This window comes from Colletotrichum acutatum (assembly GCF_030867785.1).
Source record: "Colletotrichum acutatum strain CBS 112980 chromosome Unknown BDZ83scaffold_5, whole genome shotgun sequence".
NCBI classification, from domain to species: domain Eukaryota; kingdom Fungi; phylum Ascomycota; class Sordariomycetes; order Glomerellales; family Glomerellaceae; genus Colletotrichum; species Colletotrichum acutatum.
The window spans coordinates 704,277-729,874 of NW_026848999.1; the positions used below are offsets into that span (position 1 = coordinate 704,277).

The 25,598-nt window shown below is 54.3% G+C and overlaps 7 protein-coding genes across 7 annotated transcripts; 2 read left to right on the forward strand and 5 right to left on the reverse strand.

Moving 5' to 3' along the window:
• Positions 1-85: 85 nt before the first annotated feature.
• On the reverse strand, positions 86-3,563 carry BDZ83DRAFT_566083 (mediator complex subunit MED14; the record flags this gene model as incomplete). Its single annotated transcript, XM_060503822.1, has 3 exons — positions 86-1,538; positions 1,591-2,780; positions 2,832-3,563. 3 exons carry the CDS (start codon positions 3,561-3,563, stop codon positions 86-88), a joined length of 3,375 nt encoding a protein of 1,124 aa, XP_060370946.1.
• A 1,647-nt stretch (positions 3,564-5,210) lies between these two features.
• BDZ83DRAFT_344110 (glucose-6-phosphate 1-dehydrogenase) lies at positions 5,211-6,806 on the reverse strand. Its single transcript, XM_060502480.1, has 2 exons — positions 6,353-6,806; positions 5,211-6,285 (listed from the first exon to the last, which is right to left on the reverse strand). Exons 1-2 carry the CDS (start codon positions 6,638-6,640, stop codon positions 5,302-5,304), a joined length of 1,272 nt encoding a protein of 423 aa, XP_060370947.1. The 5' UTR covers positions 6,641-6,806; the 3' UTR covers positions 5,211-5,301.
• A 1,727-nt stretch (positions 6,807-8,533) lies between these two features.
• On the reverse strand, positions 8,534-9,030 carry BDZ83DRAFT_601033 (uncharacterized protein). Its single transcript, XM_060507072.1, has one exon. The coding sequence runs from the start codon at positions 8,861-8,863 to the stop codon at positions 8,663-8,665; it is 201 nt and encodes a 66-aa protein (XP_060370948.1). The 5' UTR covers positions 8,864-9,030; the 3' UTR covers positions 8,534-8,662.
• A 2,180-nt stretch (positions 9,031-11,210) lies between these two features.
• BDZ83DRAFT_747205 (60S ribosomal protein L33-A) lies at positions 11,211-12,009 on the forward strand (the record flags this gene model as incomplete). The annotated part of the gene is made up of 5 exons (XM_060513397.1): positions 11,211-11,235; positions 11,402-11,411; positions 11,576-11,671; positions 11,740-11,840; positions 11,912-12,009. The coding sequence occupies 5 exons, from the start codon at positions 11,211-11,213 to the stop codon at positions 12,007-12,009; spliced, it is 330 nt and encodes a 109-aa protein (XP_060370949.1).
• Positions 12,010-13,676: 1,667 nt separating this feature from the next.
• BDZ83DRAFT_688884 (uncharacterized protein) lies at positions 13,677-19,072 on the reverse strand (the record flags this gene model as incomplete). The annotated part of the gene is made up of 4 exons (XM_060511291.1): positions 18,536-19,072; positions 17,806-18,460; positions 16,733-17,752; positions 13,677-16,570 (listed from the first exon to the last, which is right to left on the reverse strand). The coding sequence occupies exons 1-4, from the start codon at positions 18,626-18,628 to the stop codon at positions 13,677-13,679; spliced, it is 4,662 nt and encodes a 1,553-aa protein (XP_060370950.1). The 5' UTR covers positions 18,629-19,072.
• A 444-nt stretch (positions 19,073-19,516) lies between these two features.
• BDZ83DRAFT_747207 (proteasome subunit beta type-7) lies at positions 19,517-20,472 on the forward strand (the record flags this gene model as incomplete). The annotated part of the gene is made up of 2 exons (XM_060513398.1): positions 19,517-19,642; positions 19,786-20,472. The coding sequence occupies 2 exons, from the start codon at positions 19,517-19,519 to the stop codon at positions 20,470-20,472; spliced, it is 813 nt and encodes a 270-aa protein (XP_060370951.1).
• Positions 20,473-21,317: 845 nt separating this feature from the next.
• BDZ83DRAFT_646778 (uncharacterized protein) lies at positions 21,318-23,577 on the reverse strand (the record flags this gene model as incomplete). Its single annotated transcript, XM_060510010.1, is given in 3 exon segments — positions 21,318-21,459; positions 21,477-21,615; positions 21,669-23,577. The coding sequence occupies 3 exon segments, from the start codon at positions 23,575-23,577 to the stop codon at positions 21,318-21,320; spliced, it is 2,190 nt and encodes a 729-aa protein (XP_060370952.1).
• Between the last annotated feature and the right edge of the window lie 2,021 nt (positions 23,578-25,598).

The window sequence follows — 25,598 nt, forward strand, 5'->3', positions numbered from 1 at the left end:
CTGTTGGGCAGTCTCTCTGCCCACGTAGCTACGCCGATGCCCCCTTTCCTTCCTACATCCGATTCCATGTCTCGCCTGCAGGCACTCAATCGAGGACCAAGGGCGCTTGCTTACTTCCGCCACCGTTCCTGTTGCTCCCTTGGCTCACGCTCGTTGGCTGCGTCCCGAAAGACTGATTTGTTGAAGTTGTTTGACTGGTTTGTGTCGGTTGGCCCTCGGTTGATGGTGCGCTGCCAACGTCACCAGTCACAGCGTATGCTCGCACGAGGTCGTCGAGCTTCGTGAGCAACTCCATGGTGCTTGGGCCAGGCCGCGAGGCCGCGCTCGTCCTAAGACCCCTCCAGCCATTGCCGTGAGATTCCCAAACACCCTTTAGGATCTTGTTGAACTCCTCGTCAGGAGCCACCGCGCCCTGTGTTGCACGAGTAAAATTCCACCACATCTCGTTGCGCCGCATCCTGCTTCGTATTTCCAGTACTAAAACCCGCGGCTCGCCTGTCGGACTGGGCAGAGTATAACGAAGAGCGATCCAGTCGATGGACCTGGTGAAGATCTCGACGCGACCTTGGTTGGTTGTTTCGAGGGGTTCCCACTTCGATTCGATGCTCTCGAGAGTTCTCAGAACTGGGAGGAGTACCGGCATGTAAAAGATCAAGACTCTGAGTCCGTCCTGGGTATTCACCAACGTCGTGAGTAGGTCAAGGACTCTCGCGTGCGGGTTCCCCTTCTCCAGGGACATTCTAATCTGACTCTTAGCCAAGTCGAGGGATACCCTCCAGCGTTTTGGCTTCTGAGTTTGGTCGCTCTCCCCCGGCATCGTGATATCGCTGTATGTGAAGACGACCTGCTGAAGGCTGACTCTTTCGCACTTAACAGAGCCCCTTGCTTTGCTCATGGCTTCGAGGAAGCCTACAAGGCGATCAATGGACTTGACATGGGTTGTCAAAGTCTCTAGAATAGGTTGCCCAACCAAGTAGCGTATGCGGAATATGAATTCGCCCTTCTTGGGACTGAAGGAGACGTTGCGGTCGATACGGCCCTTTAGCAGTGCAAATTTAGTCTTGTCTTTGACCCGGACAATGGCGTCAACAATAGTGTTGAGTTCGGCGTTTTCGAGCATCTCCACAGCTGAGGGTTCATTGCCATCTTGGCCCTGGGCGGCTGTAGGCCGAGTTTGAAGCCCCTTGAACTTCACCTCGACCTGATCCTGCGCCCAAGATGAGTCCTGCTTGCCCGATTGCCTTGAGGTATCTTTGGAACCATCCTGTGCGCCCGTTTCTGATGACCCCAGGATCTGGGACAGCTTGATGACCAGGGACGGAAGCCGTACTTGTTGTGGTAGCGCATAGTTAGTCGACTCCTTCGTCAAGTATTGGATCTTGCCCCTATGCAAGTGCTCCAAGTCAGTAGCCTGTTGAACGATGCCAGTAACAAAGAGTGTTAGGTGAGACCAGAAGGCGTCATCCAAATCGGGTTGCCCTCGAGTGAGTTGCAGTTTGGTGTGGAACTTGGGTGGACGTGTTGGCGTGTTACGGTCACTGTAATCGTTAGTATCGCTGATCCAGCGCCTCTCAGGGGTATCAAACTTACATATCAAGCAGCCACCACTCGTCGCCGCTCAGGCTCAAGGACACCATCACGAACCAATTTTGATCTAGGCTCTGGCGCTGCATGAAAATAGTTTGGAACGCCTCACGGGTCCGAATGAACTGCTTGATGTCTTCGCCACCGAGGGGACTCTTGCAAGTCTTCCAGCCCACACTTCGTCCTCTGCGGCTGCACTCCTCAATGAAGTAGCCCCATCTGATGTTCTCGAGGCAGGTAACTCCGTCCTCAGCAGGGTCCTTGCCGCCGTAGTTGAGGCGGGTTTCTCCCTGTAGTGTATATTTCGCGTGGGGCTTGATCGCGGCGAACCCAGTGATGGGTTGTATGAGGAGTGTGACGTTATCCCGAGGGCCCAGTTGCATGCTCAAGGATGATTCCATCGGCTCCGTTTGAGAGACTGTCAAAGTCATCGAGGACTCCCTATTGACGAACCGAGGATATGATAGAAGCTTGGTGTGGATGGATGACAGAATGTGCTCAACGTGTCTGGCCACTGCCGTCTTGAGCAGGTCTTCGGCACACAAGTTGTCCACATCAAATGGCAGGAACACATCCTTGACTTCCTTGTTGTCCCGATACCAGCGTGCAACTAATCGACTGGAGTGCTTCGAATCAGTCTGCCCATTAGTCTTCTTGGCACTGTTCACTGCAATCATGACCCAGCTCTTTGGTCCGTTGGCTCCGTATCGAGTGGTCCAGTATTGTAAGGCCAAGGCTCTGTTCAGAGGTTCCACCATCAACGTGCCGGTCCATGTGCTTCGACTCAGCTCGATGGCCTGTCTCCTGAGCTCGCTGATCTTATGCGTGAGCACAAATTCGTGCAGGAATCGGTAGCATCCTTCGAGGCCTTCCTTTCCGAGGATTTCGTTGACGTGTGCTTCAAGGAACGACACCAGCGCGTCAGAGAGCTTGCTTGATGATGGCGAAAAGGCGAATCGGAAGTCAATGAACCAGAATTGTTGGGTAAAGTCCTCGTCGGCGATTGTCAAATCCACTTCAAACTCGCCCTTCACTACGAAAGTGACTCTACCAGACTGGATACTGTAATTCTTGAATTGATGTGGTATTTTGTCGTAGTCTTCCAGGTTCAGGCGAAGAGAAAGCATCGTATTAAGATCGTCGATCCATTTCAGTTGTTCTTCTGCTGTCAATGGCGGTGGTGGTATATATCCAGGCTACGACAGATTAGCTCCCATCTCTGCCTCGTCAAGATCTGGATAATTTACCTCTGGAATCCATGATGCTTCACCAGTCGTTAGGACTTGCAGAGCCGTCTTCAAGTCAGGGTTGGGAAGTCGGGCGTTGTCCAGCGAACGCTTCAGGTCAATCAGTAAGTCCTGGGAGTAGTCATATAGCATGCGTTTCGAGTCAATGTGTGCCTTGATGTCGATAAGCTTGCTGACAGCCTCTGCGTTCTTACTCCAGTCCGTAATGACGAGAGCCTTGACCCATTTAGAATGTGCGTCTTGTGCAAACTTGATCATGAGCATCTTCTTTCTCTTGTTTCCTTCCGACATATCATCAGGTGCATCGCTGCCATGGGGTGTGTTTCCGTTCACTGCAGGAGGTGCCCACTTAATGGAACCCATTTCGATGACGGTCTTCTGTAGCTCTTCGTGGGTGTGTTGCGCCAGTCGCGCGACAATCGTCGATAGGGGGATGTACCCCTGGGTGATATGCACAATCTCCTCGGGTAGGTCGTTCATCCTCGGTTTTTGCTGTAACGTCAGCCCGGTCGACATCTGCGATTGTTGCTTTCCTTGGGAGTCGTTTTGAGCGTTTCCGCCGGAAAGGCCGTTCGCCATGTTACCAGCCCCAGGGGTGTCGGCGGGCGCCTTGCCCTTATTCGGCTGTCCTTCCATCGTTCCACCATTGGCGCCGTTGACCTTTAGGTTTCTCTCATGGTTTGGATGTGTGCCGTTCAAACCCCCATTCTCCATGTTGACGATTCCAGGCATCGGGGGAGGGCCCTTCCTGCCTCGTTGCCTGCGTCACGACCGGCCCCCCAAAATATGAATTTGATTCTTTCCTGGTCGATAAATTATGGAATACTGATGCTGAGTGAAGCCGTGCCGGATGAGCAAGGGAGGATAATGAAATGCTGGTCCCGGTCCGAGGTGGCTGTCAGACGGGATTCAGTCATCGGCGCCGGATGCGCAAGCCAGCAGGACAGCGCAATCGCATCAACTAAGAAACCGAAGTTCCAAAGAGGGACGCGAAAGACGTAGGAGAAGCTCGGTCGCCGAAGTTTGGTAGTTAACAGGCGCAAGTGTGGTGTCGTGTAAACGCGATGAGGTCGTGGTCAATCGAAGGAACCGACCTAGCGTCGATCGTCGATGGGGAGGAGGATGCGGGATCGTTGTCGGAATTGTACCGTTGATTTCCGTGGAAAGTAATTCGCAAGTCGATAGAATCAGTGCATACGGAGTCTCCGAAGGGTCGTGGAAGGCGGGGCGCGCAAAAATGTTCGGTTTGTTGACTGCTAGGTAATTGGGCAAGTGGTGATGCGATGGTGAGAGCGTGCAGCCAGGCATACAAGCAGGGCGGGAACTAGATCGGTCACGGTGCAACCTGAGCCTTCAGCATTTTTCTCGGACAGCCACGCCTACGGGCAGGCGCCAGCAGTCGACTGTCCCTGCTGTTCATCTGGGTCGGGGTGTCATGTGATCTCTGCCAATGGGACTGCCATGGGGTCCACCGTGCAACTCCAAGCCGCAAACCACCTTAACCGTATTTAGCAGATTAACCTTATCTTATCAACTGCCGTACCTTTGTTTTGAGGTAGGAGCTCCTCGAAATACTTCGGTACCTCACCTAGCTAGTCACTTGATCCTGGCATGTACTCTTCATATATCGTTTCCAGCCGTAAATTCACGATTGCCCCTTTGCATCTTTCAGGGCCGAATCCTTGTATCATTTTTCACTTACATACCTAGAGACCGAACAGTGCTGTATGCTGCATTCTGGGCTGTCTCGTTGCTTCAAAACTTGATTGCATGTGTTCAAAATTTCCCATGATGACGTTCCCATGAACACCTACGCTTTCAACAGTGACTGACTCGCTGCTTTAGGTACCTTACTAAGTGAGTACCCTCGCACTGCCTCGTCACCCCGACTCTGCCGAGGACAGTCGTGTTTAGGTTGGTATACCTTACGGATATGAACCGTCCTTGGGAAGAGAGTTCGTCAATCATAGCAAGTGTAAGGAACAAACAGTTCTGATCATTAGAAACGTGAATCTCATTGATTTTCTATCCTCTCTGAACCGGCCAAGCAAAGCGAAGAAATGTCCATCGTCCTACCAGTGTTCACCCGTGGGCTTTTCTCCTGGCTTCCCTTGTTTATGTCGTCTTCATTTGAAATCTGTGCCCTCCCTTCGATGGTTATGATACGTTGCGCATGCTATAGGCGGCGCATTGGGATATCGCGGGTGCATTGGCCGAAAGTGTGGTTGTTTGTAGTTGGTGTAGTGGGAGTAGAGGGGTTTGCTCAACTGCTCGTAAACATCCTTTAGAATCAATTCTTCTATGTATGGTAGCTACGCTAAGGCGCGCACTTAGTTTTACTCACAACTTGTTCGGGGCAGCCTGAGCAGAGGTAGTAGGCCACTGGTATCCAGCCGCATCACTGAACTTGTAGCCATAGGAGGAGGTGAAGTCATCGAGGACAGCGGGGCCACGAGATCCTAGGAAATGGTTAGAAAAAGCTGGCTACAGGGCGTACACACTTCGAAGGCTTACCATAGGGGTACTCCATGGGGATGATCTCCTTGTTGTCGTCCAGGTAGTGCAGAAGAGGGGTGAAGATTCTCCAGCTGGCGTCCAGCTCGTCGTCACGAACAAAGTTGGAGTGGTCGCCCTTCAGGCAGTCCAGAATCAATGACTCGTAAGCCTCGGGGATCTTGAGGTCAGAGAAGCGGCGGCGGTAGGTCAAGTCAAGCTCGGTGACGACAGTCTGCATGCTCAGACCGGGCAGCTTGGAGTTCATCTTGACGTAGACACTCTCATTGGGCTGAATGCGCATGACAAGCTCGTTGCGGGGAATGTCCTTAAAGATGCCCGAGGTAACGTCCTTGAACTGGATACGGATCTCAGTCTTTTGCTCGTTGAGGGCCTTGCCGGCCTTCATGATGAATGGAACGCCATCCCAGCGCTCGTTCTTGATGTATGCGACAAGGGCGCAGAAGGTGGGACACCTCGAGTCCTTGGGGACAGTATCGTCTTCCTTGTACGATGGCTTGCTGCCATCCAATGACTTGCCGTATTGTCCGATGATCACGTTCTTGGGCTCAATGGCGGGCATGGCGCGGAGAACGCGCACCTTCTCGTCACGAATGTCCTCCGAGGCGAAGGAAATGGGGCGCTCCATGGCGAGCAGGGTGAGAACCTGGAGCAAGTGGTTCTGCTGAACATCGCGAATGATACCGAACTCGTCAAAGTAACCGCCACGGCCTTCGGTGCCAAAAGGCTCCTTGAAGGTAATCTGGACGTTGTCGATGTTCTGCCTGTTCCAGGTGGAGCCGAAGAAGGAGTTACCAAAGCGAAGGATAAGGATGTTCTTGACCATCTCCTTGCCGAGGTAGTGGTCAATGCGGTAGAGCTCATCCTCCTTCCAGTCGGGCTCGAGGGACTTTTGAAGCTCCCGGGAGCTGGCAAGATCCTTACCAAAGGGCTTCTCAATCTGCAGACGTCATCATGTCAGCAAGTTCATAAGCAATGAGCCAAAATTTAACGTGGACGACACATACGACAACGCGCGCAATTCCCTTGGTGGGGTAGCAGCATCTCTTGAGATGCTGGGAGACAATGGTGAAGACACTGGGGGGGAGTGCCATGTAGAAGAGACGGTGAGTCTCAGGCTTGCCCTGCTCGAGCTCCTCAAGGTGCCGGGTCAGGTTCTGGAATGACTCGTCCTTGTCGTACTGGCCAGAGACATAGGTGCAGAGGTTGCAGAAGTCATTGAGCTGCTGCTCAATCTCCTTTGTGGGTGTCTTCATGTAGGATCTGATGCGGCGGATGTAGTCATCGTGGTCCATCTTTGTCCGCGCATATCCGACAATCTTAATGTCCTTGGGGAGGAACTGGTTTCGGTACTATTTGCGCCGGGTTAGCTCGCCATATCCGTGGGAGAGGCATATCAATGCGGTCGAGAAGTTCGTACCAGACCGAACAGAGCAGGGTACTATAGAAATGTCAGCAGATTTTCCGGCCACGGAGAGGCGCTCATTCGCGTACAGTCTTCTTCTTTGCCAAATCTCCGGAAGCACCGAGAACAACGATGACGGTGTTCTCCTTGAGCTCCATAGAACTGTGTAAATAGCGCCATTGTCAGCCAAACTCGCACACCGAAGAACTAGAACGAGGCCATTGCCATTCTAGCACAACGCAAATTGCCGGACTTCAGGTTGGATGGCGATGGTGAGTGAACCTCCGGAATCGCTAAGCACAGCGGAAGGGAATGTTGGTGGGGTAGGAAGGCGGGGTGACATACGCTGCGGCGGAGGTATGATCGGCCATGGTGTGTGTGATGTCGGTGATGAAGCTGGCTCGACTATGAATGTTGCTTTAGATGAGAGATGTAGAGAAGAAGGGGGAAAGAAAAGCCTCTACAGCAGGAAACCAAAGTTAGCAAGCAAAAGGGCAGAAGAGCGAGCTGGGAAGGTTTTGGAAAGAGATGCTGGGCGGAATCCGGGACGGATGGATTGGGGTATTTAGTAATGACGGAGCACAGATGTACCTCACCTCTGAGGTAGGGGTGTAGAGGGGTGAATGGGTACGCCAGAACGGACCCGACGCATGTGTGGATGGGGTGAATTGGGATAAGGTATGGGTACCTAAGGTACGCACCTCAGCATCCGTACAGTGGTAGTGCGCCAGGCAGGGCATGGCAGCGTAGTGCGGCGCGAAGGCGCTGAAGGAGAAGGAGGGGGGACTTTGGGGGGGACTCTCGAGTCTCAGGGGAGCGAGTACCGTACAAAGACCGGGCCAGACAAGACGGCAAAAAGCCAAAAAAGATACTTAGCCTGAGATCAGGTCAACGTACCGCGTTTAGTGCATCCAGACGGGGTTTGTCAAAGCAGTACGGGTGCCAGGGGGAGCTTACTCACAGTCGCAGCCCACGTCTTGGTGCCGCCTCAGCGTGCCATGTACTGTACTTCAATACTTGTTGAAGTTGTCGAGTCCCGCAACCACACCGCGGCTCGCTCTTTTGCGCTTGAAAGCGAATCACTCTGGTGAAGGTGGGTAGGTTTCCCTCGATGGGCAAGTGGATAATTAATAGGTCAAGTCGATTTCGGCGGCATTACTGAGCGGTACCTACACAGTAAGGTAAGCATATGGATACCTACACAATGGAAGCACACGGGTGAGACAGAGGTTGGCACAGGTTGTCTTTGTGATTTCAGACAGACCAAGCCTGAAAAGCGCCCGCCCGCTCTCGCCGGACGGTCAAGGACGTGGACTTGGACTTGGACGGAGGAAGAAGCTGTGTGGAGAGAGAGACAGAGACACAGCAAGGAGCTGAGAGCGCACGGAGACGGAGAGCGAGGATTAGTGAGCGAGCGGGCTCTCGTGGATTATTCTACAGGTTTTCGGTGCTTTTTTGCGAGAGTCAAGGGCTCTTCCGGCCCCCTCGTTCAATGTCACCGGGGTTTCTGTCTGCTCCTCGCCGACTTTGGACGCGGGACTTGAACAGGGTTGATGTCAATGGAGGGGAAGAAAGGAGGGGCACCTCCTCGGTCTTGTCGACAAATTGCTGAGCGCTCCCGGAGATTCATACGTATTTATCGGTCTTAAGCTCCCCGGCCCCATCAGCACTGATCACTGATGAGTGGTGACTGAGCAGCGACCATCCACCAAGCAAGTGGGTGACAAAATCGATTTCCTGCCATTCATCTTGATAAGTACCCCTTTCACTACTCATATCATAACTACTATCCCTTTAGTATCAGAGTCCTTCTTATACACGTAGAGAAATCCACTCTGTTTAGAAGATAATAATCTTACTGATAATAGCGGTGGAACTGCTTGTCGGATGTGTCGAGCGGAAATCGATTTTGTCACCCACTTGCCAAGGGCCGTGAATCCCGCACCTCTGCGCGGTGCATTGAAGCAAACTGTGTGCAGGTGGGCTGAAGTTGCAGCGACAGGGCTCTGAATCTTTTTTTAATGTTTTCCCATTTTCCTCTGATGTTTTGTGTTTCTGGAGCTCCGGTGCGCTCTGACAGGCGTTGGTCCAACATTTCTGCTGCAGCTTGCATACGGAGGCACCTTAGCTCCTCTTCAGTCGAGGTACCCGATCTGCTCGAGAATCTCTATTTCTTTTCTTCGGGCAGGGGTCTGGCATGTACAGTACCTGCTGCTGTTCCCACTCGCCCCTGGGTCTTTGGAAATCAAAGAATGGTGTCCCGAACCGGCGGAATAGAATAGCGACGCTTGCATAGATGTTACACGATGATTGCTCTACAGAGCCTGGGTAACCAAGACACGGCCGTCTTTTACTCTGAAATTCAGATGCGGCAGAGACACTCGCCAGTCCACTTACAAGTTAGTGGGAGGCATTGGCTTTGTGCTGGGAATCCAATTGCCCAAGGTCTAGTCTTTGATGCCGTCAGCGCGCCGGACCAAATCAAGGTGGCATGGGCGCGAATGACTCTGTGCACACTGGAGCTATGCCGGGAAGCTATGACTAGGTATTCGTACATACCGCAAGGTTGAGCCGATTCGAGTCGAGTGATCTACAGATGCTGTACCTGGTATACTACGTACGAATAAACCACCCCAACTTAGTCACCATGTCAACATAGCATCCACACATATGACCTCAGATAACTAGGGCCCCAAAAAGGGTCTAACATCAGCAAGACTGCCCAGCATTGATAATTGAACATTTGGATCTTGGCTTGGGCTCCATCTCCGGCCCCAGCTGATGCGGCGGTATTCCCAGTCCCTCTCTTCCAAACGCCGGACACCGCCGAGGCTCCCGATCGGACTTTGCTACTTATGAGATCGGTCTGGGTAGCTGAGAAGCGAGGGCGGAATTTAGGAAAGCTGTGGAAAGCGTGGGTCGCCAGCCTGTGTGAAACGGTGCTCCGTAAGGTAACGACAGACCTGTCACACTCTGGCCTGTGTCGTCGCCGCGCCGGGCCCAGTTGCATTGGAGAGTCATGTCTGTCGCTGCTGCAGTGCAGGCGGATATGACTGTGGTACATTTCCTTCCCTTCTCTTCCCTTCCCAGCCGTTCTCATCGCTCCGATGTTGTCACCGCGGGGTCTTCCAAGAAGGCTCCATGCCAGCTGCCACAACTCCATCCCGCTGCCGGTCTGGCCAATGCAACTGTGGCATGAAGCTCTACTGCAGACCTGCTGGGCAATCGGCAGAGTTTGGCGGCCAGAAATTGCCGCAAGCCCACACTTTGAGGCGTTCCAATCGTTGAAGCTGGCGGCTCAACCTGTGCCGGACATTTAGTGCCACGGCCGCCGCCAGGACATTTGGAAGCATCTCCGGAGTCGCTCCTGGGTTGGGCCCCCCACGGTTCGGTCTTCGTCGGTTCTAATTCCAAAGGTCCGAAATTCCTGGTAGGTTGCGTGGGATTATCCGTAGTTCGGTTGACGCTTCAATAGTGGAAGATGTTTGAGACATTTCCTGCATGGCCATCAGATTTTGTCTCTCCCCCTTTCCCCCCTCATATTCATCTTGTTTGCACCAAAAGAGACGCCGATCCAGTTCAGGAAATCCCGCGAGATTTTGGGATCTGGGTGGTGGTTTATACTTGGGACGTCGGACTGCCAGGAAAGGCCGCCCTACAACTGTCTCACAACTCCGCGGGTTCGGCCGTCCAAGCTCCAACGGATGGCCTGAAATATTCTGGAACTCCGGTCGAGCCGCACATCTGTTTCCGAGTTTGCCATTCTCAATCGAAAGTTGGTATAGGTCACCAGTTACGGCCAAACTTCACTTTAGCAACTCCCCCCGGCAACTGCCTGCGGGATGTAACCAGTGCTGGGCTGAGGAGCTCCGGTAAGGCTCACACACAAATGGACGTTGTGGTGCATCATTGCATTTGTCATTGACGGATTTTCTCCCGCGACGACAAAGTCTTATCCGCCGCGGCTGCAAGGCTTCGGGCGAATGAAGGTGCGAGGGAAGTCGGTGTGGGCTGAATAGCGGCCAAGACGCGTCCAGGCCAGACTGGGTCCCGGGTCGGCAGCTGGGCGGGATTGACACCGAGTTGGCCGAGAAACACAAATCCATGGAATGGTAAATTTGGAAACGCCCGGACGGGACGTGGAAGGATGGAAGGATGGAAGGCTGACTGCGCCTCACCTGTTGATCAAAGCCACAATGGCACACCTTACCTTATCTTATCTCGAAAATGGATTCAAGTGAAGTGGGGTGGAGTCTGCACCTCACCTTAGTCATCTCACGTGCCTCCGCAGCCCTAATTGTGCGCCGACGAAATTCGAAATTGGCTATCGGCCCCCGTAGCGAACATACCGAAATCGCCAACCCACGACGAGCGCCCGGAGTATTAGTCCATCGACAATCCTCTGCCTTCCTTTCTCGAGTCCCTTTGGTTGGAGCGTCGACATACTAACCACCGCCAAAATGCCTTCGGAAGCCGGTCACAGATGTGAGTAATTCGATGTCCAATCCTCCTGCTGCAAAAGTTTGCAATGTCGAACAGAGCCGCGTATTGCCTTGAACCATGCGAATAGGGTCAATCATCGCGCAGTCTGCAGATATCACACTGTGGTGTTTACATATTATGGAACTTGAACTGACATGATCCTTTGCAGTATACGTCAAGTAAGTTACACCCAATCGAATTTCTACCCATCGGAACCGACGACGCAACTCGTGGATCAAAACGACTTCGCCCATCACCTGGACAAACGATGCCTCGGCGACCCGAACTTTGCGCGACGAAATGTACATTAAACCGAATGAATCGAAACTAACAAGCATTTCAGGGGACGTCACCTCAGCTACCAGCGTAGCCGTCACGTCACCCACTCCAAGACGAGTCTGATCAAGATCGAGGGAGTTGACGACACCAACGCCGCCAAGTATGTCACCCAATCCGCGCCTTCCCCCTCATAACGCCTAAGACGAACGGTGGCTAATATGAGAGCAGCTTCTACCTCGGCAAGAAGATCGCCTACGTCTACAAGGCCCAGAAGGAGATCCGCGGTTCCAAGATCCGCGTCATCTGGGGCAAGGTCACCCGCCCTCACGGTAAATACAGCCTTCCTCCGATCGAACACTTCCCCCGCGAAACCGAGCCCCCAGCTAATACTAGGAAATAGGCAACTCTGGCGTCGTCCGCGCCAAGTTCTCCAACCCCCTCCCCACCCGCTCTTTCGGCGCATCCGTTCGCGTGATGCTCTACCCCTCGTCGATTTAAAAAACGGACTCATCATCGGACGGAGTTGGTATTTGAGGATGGATTCTGAATTGGTTGCATCGGTCCAGGCAAGGGCAAGAGCACAGTGCCTTGCTTGCTAAAAAAAAGGCATCAAATCAAACTCGTCAAACAACCACGCATGAAGGGCGAAACGCACAACCCGCCGAGAACCCTCCCCCACCCAATTTTTTTTTCATTCGAGACATGGGAATATGATTCTGCGTGATTCGACAAAAAGAATGGAAGAGACGTTTGTGTACGGGTCGCGAAGAGTAGCCATTATTGTCGGGGGCTCGAGGACGGGGAAATGAAAAAAAAAAAATCAACAACTTGATGTTGCTGGCCGGCTACACAAACGCGATAACGACGAACGGTAGATCGGGCGGCATTAATGTCAGGTGTTTTCAAAAGACATGGCTCAGCGACGGTATTCAATGGTTTTTGCACAACTTCCATTCGGCTCCCTCTTCATAAGCTGCCCGCGGCTTGTCCCCAGTCCTAGTCCAAATGTCTTGCTGCCAAAGCAGTCCCAAAGCCTCCAAGTCCAAACTTTGCCAACGTGTGCTCTGGTGATGTACCTTGTTGAGAATCAGTGACATACTCACAATGCGCATTTGGAACGATGCCGATACGCCCAGTCTACCTTGCTCTATCTATTCCCATGGACTGTGCGATTTGTTGAAATCCGGGGAAAGAAAGCCTGCCCTAATCTACTGCCATGTTCCCTGACTTCGATATCCCATCCATCATCCAACGTAGGTACTCGTCCATCGTTTCAGTTAGGTATTCGGAGCATGTCAGGTTTCCATCAAGCAGTCTAGGAACCTTTCACTCTAGCAGGACCTTATCGCGAAGTGTTCGAGGAGATTCTCGCTGGTTTCGACGACCCTACAGTCCCAAAGGTCTCAAGGGACACTTTTGAGAAGTGACGTCAAGGGCATTTACTGACAAGAAGCGGATCCATGGGGGCCGCTCCCACCCCGTCCCGATATCCCGCAGCCGGGAAATCTTCCGTTCATCTTCGGCAGATTTACCGCTTCGGTACCACGAAATGGGGTCCTCCGGCCGAGAGGGGTGATCTTCCGAAGATCTCCGTCTGGCTTGTAGCACCCAACATATACCTGCTTGCTCGTACGGTGCATGCGCGTGGGCCATGGGTCTGAAATGTTCTCACCGCAATGAAGTAAATAGATTTGTTCGACCATTGAAATGTGAGCGGGGGTGGTGTGAGAATTCTCGCTTGAGTTCAAATCATGAGCTAGCAATATCCGGATCGTCGTCGGTTTGTCGCCGGATTCGTTTCAACGTCCTCCGATTCAGTATAACAGGGACTTACCTGTAGGATGTACATATCTGGAATGAGATTAGATCCAGGAAGATAAGGTAAGAGAGAAAAACCTGGGTATGTACAGGAGGGCGCGGAAGCTTTGGAAACGGGTATGAACAGACGGGTCACGTACGTAAGGTTAACACCATCCAGACCCAGGATATCAACTCATACAAGTCGCATTCTCCAACACAGAGCTCCAGTATGAATGTTTGATTTTTGTACATTATGCCATACACTATCTCCGCTTCACTATTCCATATTCCCCGTATTGCATTCCGAAACTCCTAAGCCCGTGGATAGGGGCTCATAGATACTGCACCCCTTACCACCGAATCCATCATTCAATATCCTCCATCGCCCACGCGCTCACGCCCGCCCTCTCGACATTAGCCTTGAGCTTGTTCAGCACAGCCTGTCGCTTGGCCCGCTTCGCCATCAGCTCCGACTTCTCCTCCCCGCTGAACCCGCTCAGCTTCTTGCGCGGGGGCGTGCCGGTGCCGCCGCGGCCGCCGTACGAGGCCACGGACGACACCATCGAGTTGCGCAGGGTGCCGGGCGACGCCATCACGGCAGATCGCTCGGGCGAGAAGAGGATGGATCGGCTGTTCCGCTGGGGCGTAACCAGCGGGGAGCCCTCGCGACTGTTGACCGACGAGAAGCGGAGCTTGCGCATCTGGTTCTCGAGGACGTCGATATCGCCGGATCGCTTCTCCACCATGCTGGTCATCTTGCCAATGGTCCGCATGACGGCCTCGACGGTAGGCATGTTGGAGTTGCCCTTTCCAGATGCGCTGTTCGCGGCGGCGATTCTAGTCTTCAGGATCGTCAAGGCCTCCTCGGCTTCGGCGAGAAGCTTGGTGAAGTTTGTGTATTCACGACGCAGCTCGTTCTGCTGACTTGCCTGCTCGGTACTCAGAGGCAGAGAGCGGCTGATGTCGGCTTGGTCGGGGTCCGTCTTCACCATAATGATCTTCTTAAGATCATCTTGCTTGGATCGGAGACGAGACATTTCGCGGGCGAGCTCATTGCACGCCTCAAGCTTCTCTTCAACATCGTGAACACGGCCATCCTCGAGATCCTGAGCCAAAGATCTGTCAACGACTTCTCCGAGCTCATCAATCTCGCAGAGAACCCAGCTATCTGGGTTCTCGAGGTCTTGCTTGCGTCGGCCTCCGGCCTTGAATCCGATGTCGTGCCCCATGAGAAAGCTGGCAAGAGAGCGAGCATTCAGACCAAGGGTGTCGATCATCGAGTTGATGTCGCGATACACTGCCTCCACCTGGGCCGGGATGGTCTCCTTGGCTGATGGTACAACGTTTGAGTGGGCGATGAAGTCATCCAGCTTTAATGTGGGTTCGATCTTGGAGGCAAGAATCTTCTGAATCTCATCATCCTCCTCATCCTCCAGTGCCCTGGTCTCCTCAGCCTGCCGCCTTTGGCGCGCAAGTCTTTGCTGAGCAATGAAGTGATCATCGTTGGATTTATTCCCAACAATGGATGACCCCATTTGCGAAGGCTGCTGTTTCTGGGCCGCAAGAATCTGAGATGCCATGCCCGGGGCACTAACCGAACGAGCAGACTCCTGGCGCATGATACGGCCTGGCACAGCGCCACGGACTGGGCTGGGAGAGCGAGGGCTGGTTTGGGACGGTCGGGGAAACATGGGAGCATTGCGGCTCAGGTCGCCAAACAACGATGCCCGCGGTCTCTCTTCCTCTGTCCGTGGGACCGAGTAGGTGCTGCTACTAACACCACCGAACGAGCTTTGCGGGGTCATGCCCGCCGTAGGGGTCATCGCCGTCATTGATGGGCTTTGGTCCTTGGAGACAATGACGCCGCTGCCCTCAGACTCATCATCGTCGTCCTCATCCTCAAGATCGGTGTCATGCTCACTATCAGGCACAGTCGGAATGGAGGGGAAGGCAGGCTCCTTGGGCTTAGTGAGGAAGTCTGGCGGCAACGGAGCATCGTTTACCGCAGGTGTGGTGTTCTGAGGGGTAGACGACCACGTTGCCGACGACAAGGATTGCTTGGGCATCTTGAGGAAGTCCGGAGCCGCAGCAGGTGCAGTCGATTTGGGCCGTTCAAGCTCCTCGGGCGAGGACTGGTCGTCTGCTGGCAAAGGAAGCGCCGCCGAAGGCGTGGCAGACACTGCGGTCTTGCCAGGCTTGGGCGTGAGGAAGTCGGGTGGGAGAGGAGCTTCGTCGGCTGGGGTAGTGCTTCCCTCTGGCTTTGAAGGCTTGAGGAAATCCGGCGGTAGCGGAGCAGCATTGGCTGCCTTCGTTGACGTTGCCTTTGGCGTAGTAAGGAAATCAGGAGGCAGAGGCGCATTGTCCACTTGAGGCGAAGCCTTACTTCCACCGTCTGAAGGAACATTTCCGGTGCCCGAGGAAGACGAGGAATCGCCAAGAGGGTATGAGTTTTTGCTTGTCGTATCAGGGGGCAGAGGAGTGCTGGACTCGGCCTTGACCTCTGGTGTCTTCTCTACTGGCTTTGCAGAACCAAACAAACCTCCAGTGGCTGGTTGAGAAGGGAATCCAAACAAGCCACTCTTGGGGGCTGATGTTGAAGTCGGCGGGAAGCCAAACTTGGAAGGTGCTGGAGTTTCTTTAGGCGTTGTGGATTGGCCCAGGCTGAAGACCGATTTGGGCTTTGGTGTCTCTTCGTTTGATTCCGTGGTCGTTTCCTTAGGAGGAGTCTTCGTCACGGCGCTTCCAAGTGCAGAACCGAAGTTGCTGCCAAACAGAGACGATCCGCCAGGGGTAGAAGGCTTCTCATCATCGTCCTTGGCAGAGGGATCTGCCTCGAAGGTGGTTCCCAACTTGAAAGGCTGGCTGAAGGGATTGCTAGTCGCCGGGCCAGTCGAGCTCGGGGGAGGGAATGCGGTATCCTTAGAAGCCGCGCCCAGTTGACCCCCAGAGCCGAATGGACTTGACGAAGGCTTGCTGGAGAAAACACTACTGCCCTCGTTGCCCTTATTCGCAAGAGAACCAAAGCCACCAGAGCTAGCAAAGCTAGAGAATCCCCCAGACGCAGGTGCAGGTTTGGCTGCTGATCCACCGCCAAACACACTCTTATTCTCGGATGTTCCGAAGCTGCTAGGCTGACCGAACGCCGGTGACGCAGACGTGTTCGCACCAGATGCTCCGCCTGACGCCCATGGAGAAGACTTCTGTCCAAGCGACGACGACTGACCAAAACCGACTGATGAAGGCTGGCCAAACGCCGGGCCTGATGAGGAAGCAGCTGGTGTCCCAAAGGCGCTGCCACTGCCGAACGCTGATTTGGGTACAGCCGATGGAGTAGCAGAGGGGGTCCCAAAGGCGCTTCCGCTACCAAATGCCGACTTGGGTGCATCCGATGAAGCAGCGGAAGGGGCCCCAAAGGTACTACCACTGCCAAATGCCGACTTGTTTGCAGCTGGAGTTGTGGCGGAAGGGCTTCCGAAAGAGCCGCCAGTGCCGAACGCTGATTTCGTTGCGGAGGCCTGAGCAAAAGGAGAGCCAGATGTAGCTGAGCTGCCACCAAAGGGGCTGCCGCTGCCAAACGTAGAACCAGAGGTTGCGGGAGCGGTGGAAGACGTCGTCGCAGCGCCCCATGGTGAAGCCTTAGACCCCAGGGCTGACGAGCCACCAAATGTAGGGATCTTGGATCCACTAGAACCGAATGGTGAGGCCTTTTGGCCTGAGCCCAAGGCGGATGCCGAACCGAAGGCCGGGGTGCTCGAAGGAGCGCCAAATGCTGATGTGTTCGAAGCCGGGGCCGGGGCCGGTGCTGCTGCTGGTGTCGAGGTGGATGTGCCGGCAGGGGGCGCGGAAGTATCAAGCGCGGCCATGCCAGGGTATGTCGTGCCCTGCCTGATGGAGTCCTCGTAGATAATCCACCATGAACTGAGGACACCTTCATTGTTCAGCACCCACAAACCCGGCACTGGGCCCGGAGAATCCTCAATCTCTTCATCGGCGGGCAAGGGCTTGTACACCTTGTCCTTGGCTGAGAGATCAAGAGCGACACCAATGGGGATGGTGTTCTCAAAGCTGTCAGTCATGGGCAGAGAAGCACGTTTTGAGTCATCGGCTAGTTCTGTTGTGGTAAAGACCCCGGTGGTGTCGACTGGATGATCAGAAGTCAGAGGTGACTTCGCCCTGCTGAGGAGGCCGATGTCTGGGGAGACGGTTGATGCCACGATGAGGAGATCTGAAAGGTTGGGAGGGAATTCCTTGAGCCTCAGTATTGAGTGGTGAGGCGGCTTTTCGGCGCCAAATGGGTCGACGGGGTCGTTCAACTTTTGGAAAGTAAAATCTGATGGCAGCTTTCTTGTAATGAGATGGTATACTGAAATTGGAGGGGACTCTGAAGTTGATGTGTGGATGGCGAGGAACAGGTGATTTTCCAGCCAAGTTAGAGAAGATACTGTAGTCAATTAGTTCAGCATAGTTGCGCGTTTCGCCAGCTCGAGAACCTACCGTGAGCATCCGACACGTTTGGTGGCCGCGGAATCTCGCCCTTGGCTTCACCCTCAGGGGTCATTTGGAAAATGGTTCCGTCCGCCAGGCCCGCCACCAGCTGCTTTCCCTTCGTGCTCCAGCTTATACAGCTGACCTGTGCCTTCAGCGCGTTGCTGACTGACCTCTCCTTCAGGTTCGCCATGTGTAGGTTGCCGTTATTCGTCACAATGGCGCACAGTTCCGCCTTCTCGATCGTGGGGTTCGGAAAGAGCGCCCTCAGCGTTTCGCCGTTCGTCGCTAGCTCGAACGCAGCTTTCGTAGCACCCTGGAGCAGGCTTTCGACCTCGTATACCGCGAGACCGCCTCCGCTCTCGGCGGAGAGGATCAGGTAGTTCTCATCGGCGCTGAAGGCGAGCTGCGACACCCTCATAGGCATGGGCAGCTTGCCCTGCGGCTGGAACGCGCGAACATCGGAATCGCCTTCCTTTTCGCCCTCGAAGCCCTTGCGCACGGAGTCGGTCGAGGTGATGGTGATACCGTCGGGTCCGGCGGCGGCGACGAGGCCTCGGCGGGAGGCGATGCTAATGAGCGAGGCGGTATCGGCGGGCGGCGGGGACCAGGCGGATGTGAGTCGGAGCTTCGCGTCGCCTGCAATCGACTTGAAACCAAGCGCCTGAATAGATTTACATGGTGAGCCTCGAACTTTCAAAAGACAGCGGCATCGACGGTGTCGGTGACCAGATCTCACCTCGGTCTGGATCACCTCCAGCTCGGGGCCTTGAGTCAGTCCTCCTCCTCCTCCGGCCGTGGCATTTCCTTGGTTCGCGAAGCTGAAAGCCATGACTGTTGCGACGTGACCGGCTTGTGGAGGGAGGACGTGTAAGTCAGGGTGGTCCTTCGCATTCGCTGGAGGGGTCGCGTTTGTTGATAAGAGTTTTCCCCTAGTGCCTCTTTTCTTTTTCGTCTTCTTGTTGCCCCTCCTCTATTTCTTGCTGTTGTTAAGGTGCTTCGCGCAGCAGTCAGCTGGGAGGTGTTGTTGCTCGAGCCACGAGGTTTGGCTATGTTCCTGCTGTCGCAACCGGCAGAAACGGGATATGGAGAAGGGGAAAAAAGCTGGATGAAGCCTGGCTAATCGCCTCAAATTCGGAAGAAAATAAGTATTATGTCGTTCCACACGTGGAAACGCGATGCAATTGGGTGCAAAGCAGAGAGACAGGCGCCAGTCGAGATGCGTAAAAGAGTCTTGCACCTTTTGCTGGTCTTTTGCCCTGGGACTTTTTTTGAGGAATGGCTACCTAAAAATTCCCAGCTCTCTGCTTGGCCCATCCCCCGTTCCCCGGCCGGTCGCCTGCCAATCCCTCCAAAAATTTGAGTCACGTGCAGTGAGCTTCGGTCTAGCTCAGATCTGGGGCTCTCTCTGTCCAATCATTGCCGGCTCTGGCAAGCTCCGTCGAATGTCAGAGTGCCTTGCAGGCGTGCAGGAGCTCCCAGGCCCCCCAAACAGCGGGAACGACCATCGAAGGCAGCTTTTAGCCTCGTCATCCAGCTCTACCTTACCGTTTACCGCGTCCACCTTCAACCTCACTCGATCCCCACCTCACCTCTCGACGACTTCTCCCCGAACCCAACTTCGACTGCCACGACTCACGACCACAAAGCTTTTGAACGAATTCGACGGTTTTTATACACATAGGGTAGCGACTGCGGTTTCCAGAACAAGGCAGCAACGATGCCCGGCTTCGACTTCTCAAACTACAACCGCAATGCGGCCCTCCACGCTCGAGGTGTCCCCCTCCCCAAGGCGACGAGCACAGGTACCACCATCGTGGGATGCATATTCGACGGCGGTGTTGTGGTCAGTACCCTCCATTCGATTCACGCGTTTGAGCAACGATGGCAACCTTCAGGATTTGCCTGGTTTCCCCCCTCTCTCTCTCCCCTCCCGAAAGCATCCCTCGTCTTCAACCGCAGGAGCTGACAGAGCGATGTACACGCTAGATTGCCGCCGATACAAGAGCAACCTCGGGGCCCATCGTCGCCGACAAGAACTGCGAAAAGCTGCACTACATCGCCCCTCAGATCTGGTGTGCAGGAGCCGGTACCGCCGCCGACACCGAGTTCACCACGGCAATCATATCCTCCAACCTCGAGCTCCACGCCCTCTCCACGGGCCGCAAGCCCCGCGTCGTCACCTGCATGACCATGCTCAAGCAGCACCTCTTCCAGTACCAGGGCCACATTGGTGCCTACCTCGTCGTCGCCGGCGTCGACCCCACGGGAACCCATCTCTTCACCGTCCACGCCCACGGTTCCACCGACAAGCTCCCCTACGTCACCATGGGCTCCGGCTCCCTGGCCGCCATGTCCGTCTTCGAGACCCAGTGGAAGCCCTCCCTGACCCAGGACGAGGCCGTCAAGCTCGCCAGCGAGGCCATCCAGGCCGGTATCTTTAACGATCTCGGCTCCGGAAGCAACGTCGATGTCGCCATCATCACAAAGGACAAGACCACCCTCAAGCGCGGCTTCGTCAAGCCCAACGAGCGTAGCGCCAAGCTCAAGAGCTATGCCTTCCAGAAAGGTACCACGGCCGTGCTCAACGAGAAGATTATCAAGAAGAACGAGATTGGCCGCTACGTGAGCGTAACGGAAGTGCCGGCCGGTGAAGCGATGGAGGTTGATACCTAGATGCATGATGTTTACGAGGCAATAGGAGCGGGGGGTTCTTAAGACGTGCTAAATGAAGTACTTCCATATCGGGAAGATTCTGTACCAATACAATGATGGCAATAGACGAGACTGACGCAAACCGTTTCCCCCAAAGTGCAAACTCTCCATCCTTATTCTGACATAGAACAACATTGTAATCTACTTGGAGGGGATTCGGTAGCCGCTGTGTGTGGATGCCCCTCAAAGGCTTTGGTCAACATTCAGTAGCCTTGACATAGTACGGCCATTTGATCTCGTGCCAGCACTTCATGTCAATTCAAAGTGGTTGCTTAGTAGTTTGATTTCGAAAATTAGATCCATTGGCTACACTACCGCAACTGGGTAGTCAGACGTATTTTGTAAAACAAAGGGAATCCCTATGAAGGAAGGGAGCAAAGCCATTGCTTCCCTCCCAGAACAAAAAAGACAAAAGTGGTATATACATAGGAATCAAGGGTATGTTTGATCAAGGTCTTAACACATAGAAAAGGACCCCTGACTTTTTTATGTCCCTATGTCACAAACCCAGAGTCCCTTCAAGACCCAAATCCCTCGCACACATTGTTAGAACAAAGTAGGGAGAGGCGTCCTTGTCCCCCCTCCCTTAGGTCACACTTCTTGAGACCTTGTTGAATACAGAAAATGGCACAATTCCTAGCCTCTGAGATTTTAAATGCCCAGTAAAAATAGCTGCACTCCGCAGAGCCAGTCTTCCAAAACTCCGAAGATGCGGGGTATGAAGGTGATGTTGTGATGCAAGTAGTCATGATCCATGAAATGCCGCTAGACGCTCCGCGCAAAAAGAACTTCAAAAAGACTCATCGCTAGCCAGTCTTGATGCCGAACATGGTGCGCGTCCTCGACTTGCTGCGAGCATTTTTGGCAGGCTTGCCTTCGTCATTGTACTTTGACTTGTGAATCCTGTGATGGCGCTCGTCAGTACCAATATTCCGTTCCATTGGAAGGCTACATGTAAAACATACCAGCTGTTGCCGACCATGTTCATCCCTTTGGCCTCAGCTTGTCTATAAAAGCCAGCGGCCTTCTTAAGGTTCTTCTTGCAGCCAACTCCTTGAGCGTAGCAAAAGCCTGCTTCGGCCAGTGCATCTACATCGCCCCAAGCTGTTCACATGATTAGCGTCATGGATCCGTCAAAAAATGCAATCTCGACTTACATCCGGCAATCTCAAAGCATCTCAGGGCAAGAGCCTTGTCCTGCTCGATGCCCCATCCGTTCATATGGCTCACACCCAGCTCATAGATGCTGAGTGCGAACTGTGCCTTACGAGTTCTTCGCTCCATGGCATCCACAAACTTTCCTTCCTTGACATGGTCCTCGTCATCAGCGATTTCAAGGCTGGCACATTCAGCTGCCTTCCGCAGCCACTCAACACCCTCCCGCTGGTTGGGCCGCATGCCCCAGCCGTGTCTGCATGCCAGCGCATACAGAAGCATACCCGTCGGGTTGCCTCCCTTTGCTGCATGGCGAAGATGGTAGGTGGATTCCTTCACTGAGCCATTCTCATGGCATTCGATGCCCTTGGCTAGGTGCTCCTCCGGAGACATGTCTGAGGCCGTGGGGGCTCCTGACGCCAATGAGCGAGTCGCCTTGACAGTGCTGTTGGAATCACTAGTGGTAGTTGACATGGCAGTCTGGCCACGAGCAGCGGTATCGTGGGCCTGAGAAATAAGGGTACGGCCCCGAGAATCCTCCTCTGAAGCCCGACTCTCGGTCGATGGACGGCTGGGATTGGGAGATGGCTGCGGCGCCGGGCCCCCGCGATCGAGACTGCGCTTTCCTTGCTCGAAAGACGGCTTGCCCAAGCTGAGATTATCGGGCTCCGCTGAGCTAGACGGCCGAGTTGGTGGAGATGGAGGTGCTCCGCGTTGGATTGCTTGCACATTGCTGGGAGCAATTACAGGCTGCTCCCACTGGAAGGAAGCTTGCGGGTGAGGATCGAGAGGAACAGATCGCTGAACGACCTTGCCTCGAGGAAGTGAGTACTTGGAATAAATATACGAAGGAGCGGCCTTGCCATCGTCGTGCACATGGTCGGGGAAGCCTTCGCTGTTCATGCTGACAGGAGTGTTGGCAGAGTCGTCGTTCGCAAACATGAATGACGGTTGGCTGTCAGATGAGGCCTGACGCGTCGGGGTCTCCAATCCAGGTGTGCCGGCTCGGCTCATGGGCCTTGAAAAGTTGAAGGAGGGTCGCGGTAATGGCATTGAGGCGTCGGAGCACACGGAAGGTGAGCGCTGGAAAGGGCCTGGGTTCAGGTTGGGTGACGCTGTTGACACCGCATAAGCGCTGCAACTCGAAAGTTTGCGCGGTGGCAACGACTGAACAGAGTTGCTCATGTCGTCGCTAGTATTTTCGAGGGGAGAAGACATGGAGGTCGCCGATCGTGCTGTAAAGCTGGGTCGCGGAGGAGCCAGGCCAGGTCCATCAAATGAGTGTCCTTTTGACTTGCCGGGCGATCCATTCAATGAGTTTTCGCGTGACCGTGCTGGCGAGAGCAGAGGTAGTGAATGGTCTTTTCGTGGAGGCGAGGCTTGCAAGTGCGAGTCGTTCGTCGGGTGTTCCATAGGCGCTGGGGACTGCTCTCTTCTTGCGCCAAAGTACGTCTCGTCCTGGTGCTCCTCCATCGGATCCAACACTCGTCCACGCATCACATCGGGCAGCGGCGTTGGGAGAGGTTCGTTCTCGTCGGGTGTGGGCGGAATGCGGCTCATTCGGGGGTGCACTGAAACGGGGCGATCTTTCTCAGACGGGAAAGCGTCCTCAACCTCGGTTCTAAGTCCCAATCCTGGGTTTTGAAGCTCAGGAAGTGGCATCTCGTCGGATCCTGAATCGTTAGACATGGAGCGGAAGTAGTCTGATCGGCCCTGTAAGACCAGAGGACTTTCGGTCGTCAGAGGTGGGAGTCTGCTCATGCGCCTTCCTTCGCCGCTCGCGGCAGCTTGGAGCTGTCTCGCCAACAGGCGACTCTGAAGAGCGAAGGCATCGAGAGGTGACAATTCGGGAGGTGCCTCGCCTGCGACGTGGAGTCTGGGGGATCGCAAAGGTCTCGAAACGTTGGACATGCTCGAGGGCGCCCGGAGATCGATGAAGTTTGGGCGTTGCGGCGACATGGTCGGTCGATTTCGGATCGCGCGTTGCTTTAAGTTCCCATGCAATGCGATGCAGCTGTTTTGCAGGTCTCGTGTGAGTTGGGGGAGTCGACAACAGATAGGATGAATGATCGGGCGAGCCTAAGAAGTGGTCGGTGGTTGGAATCCTGGCGGTGCAGGTCGTGTCTTAGCCGAAGGATCGGTTATGGCGTCAGTCTAGAATGTAGGATGCCACAGAGAGGTCGAATAACAGGTCGATGGCCGGCTGATGGTGTGGCTGCCGAGAATGCTACCAACCGCGCATAAGAACAATGAGGTCAGGATTGGTTAGACACTCGAAAACGGGAGAAAGTTTTGATACGGGTCGAATATGGGCGGAAGAAGCAGAAATGAAATCTGAGGTCGACTATTTTGGAAACGGGTGTCGTCGTAGGGGCCTTTCCTTTCAATCGGTGTTGCAGTTGGGTAAACAGTGTCGAGGATCGGTAGAGTGTTCTTTCTTAGAATCCAAGCAGTACGCACTAGCGGGAGGCGGGCGTCCGTTTTAGGCACTGCGGTCTGGCGGATAACAAAGAAGGCGCAGCAGCCAAGAGGGAAGGTCGAGAGACGAAAAGAGTGTTGGAAGAAGAGGATTCGAGGGTATCAAGAGACAACCTGAGGTAACCTGAGGTTAAGTCAAACTGGCCGGCCGGTGCTTGGTGCTAAGTAAGGTAGGTAGTAAGAGGTCTCAGGCCGAGAGCAGCTGGAAACGGTTCTTTTCGACGCCTGTGCTGAGTATTGGTCCTGATCTGTCGCGAGGAACAGATGATGGAACACGGACACGAGGAGGGGAGGGGGAAGCCTGGGAGGGAAGGGGGGAAAAAAGAGAAAAGGTCGAGAGGAAGCGAGACGAGAAGCGGGAAAGAAAGAATGAATGGAAGCGATCTCTGTTTCCCCCCAGAATCGGATACGAGGGGGAGGTGATGAGCAGGTGCCAAAACGGCCGGGGGAGGCAGGCGAAAGAGGATGAACGGGAGACGAAAGAGGGAAAGAAGCAATGCACTTGAGTCGCCTCGGGCTGGAACTGGTTGTAGTGCAATAGGTAGTGCAATGGTGCAGTTGGATTGAACTGGATTGGATTGAATTCCCAGAGGGGGGGCACTTGGGGCCCTTGAGGCACTTGGGGCCCTTGGGAGGGGACGGGGACTCAGAAGTGACTTTGCACTTGTCAACTGGGACAGGGTGTTATTGGGCCAATCGTGGGGACGTAAGGAACAGACTGAGTTGGGTCTAGCACCTACCGCAACGCTAATACAGGGACATGAGTACTCCGTAAGGTACCGTAAAAATGGAAAGCTCCTTCCATTCGACACCTCACGCTCCCGTACTCAATGGAACATGGTAGGAACGTTCCTGAGTGGGAATCCAGAGGTGGGTGCCTTCCAGTTGGAAGCACGGGCATCGAGACCGGTAGAGGGCGGGGATACGTACCGCGGTACGTCCAAGGGATGAGTTAGCACCACATGTATCCGCAGCCACGACGGCGCCAGGGCCCCCCATGCGAGGCATGCCGCACGGAAGCAGGGGCAACAACAGGGGATGGCATCACAAGCAGACGCCCACGAAACACAGCAGGAACAACTGGTGAAAGTTGCACGCGAATAAGCAGCCAGAATATGCATTTCTATGCAGCTCAGTTCTAAGGTGTCTTGTGTATCTATGCAAGGTACAGCAGCAACACTTATTGAAACCCCTTAGTGTCTGCAGTTGTAAATCATGGCTGGCCGTCTGCCGATGGCGTTGTCTGGGGTGCAGGTACACAACAGTCATTGGATGGCATCGCATAGCAACACGATGCACTAACAGCAAGACCCAAATTTCCCCTTTTTTCTTGTCTTGTTGCTCGTCCCCGTCCAATCCCTGCTTGCTGGCCCTGTAAGGTGCAAGGTGCAAGGTCTCTTCCTCCGGTGACGCCCCTCCTTCAAGCTTTCAAGCCCTGTGGCGGCTGGCCCTGC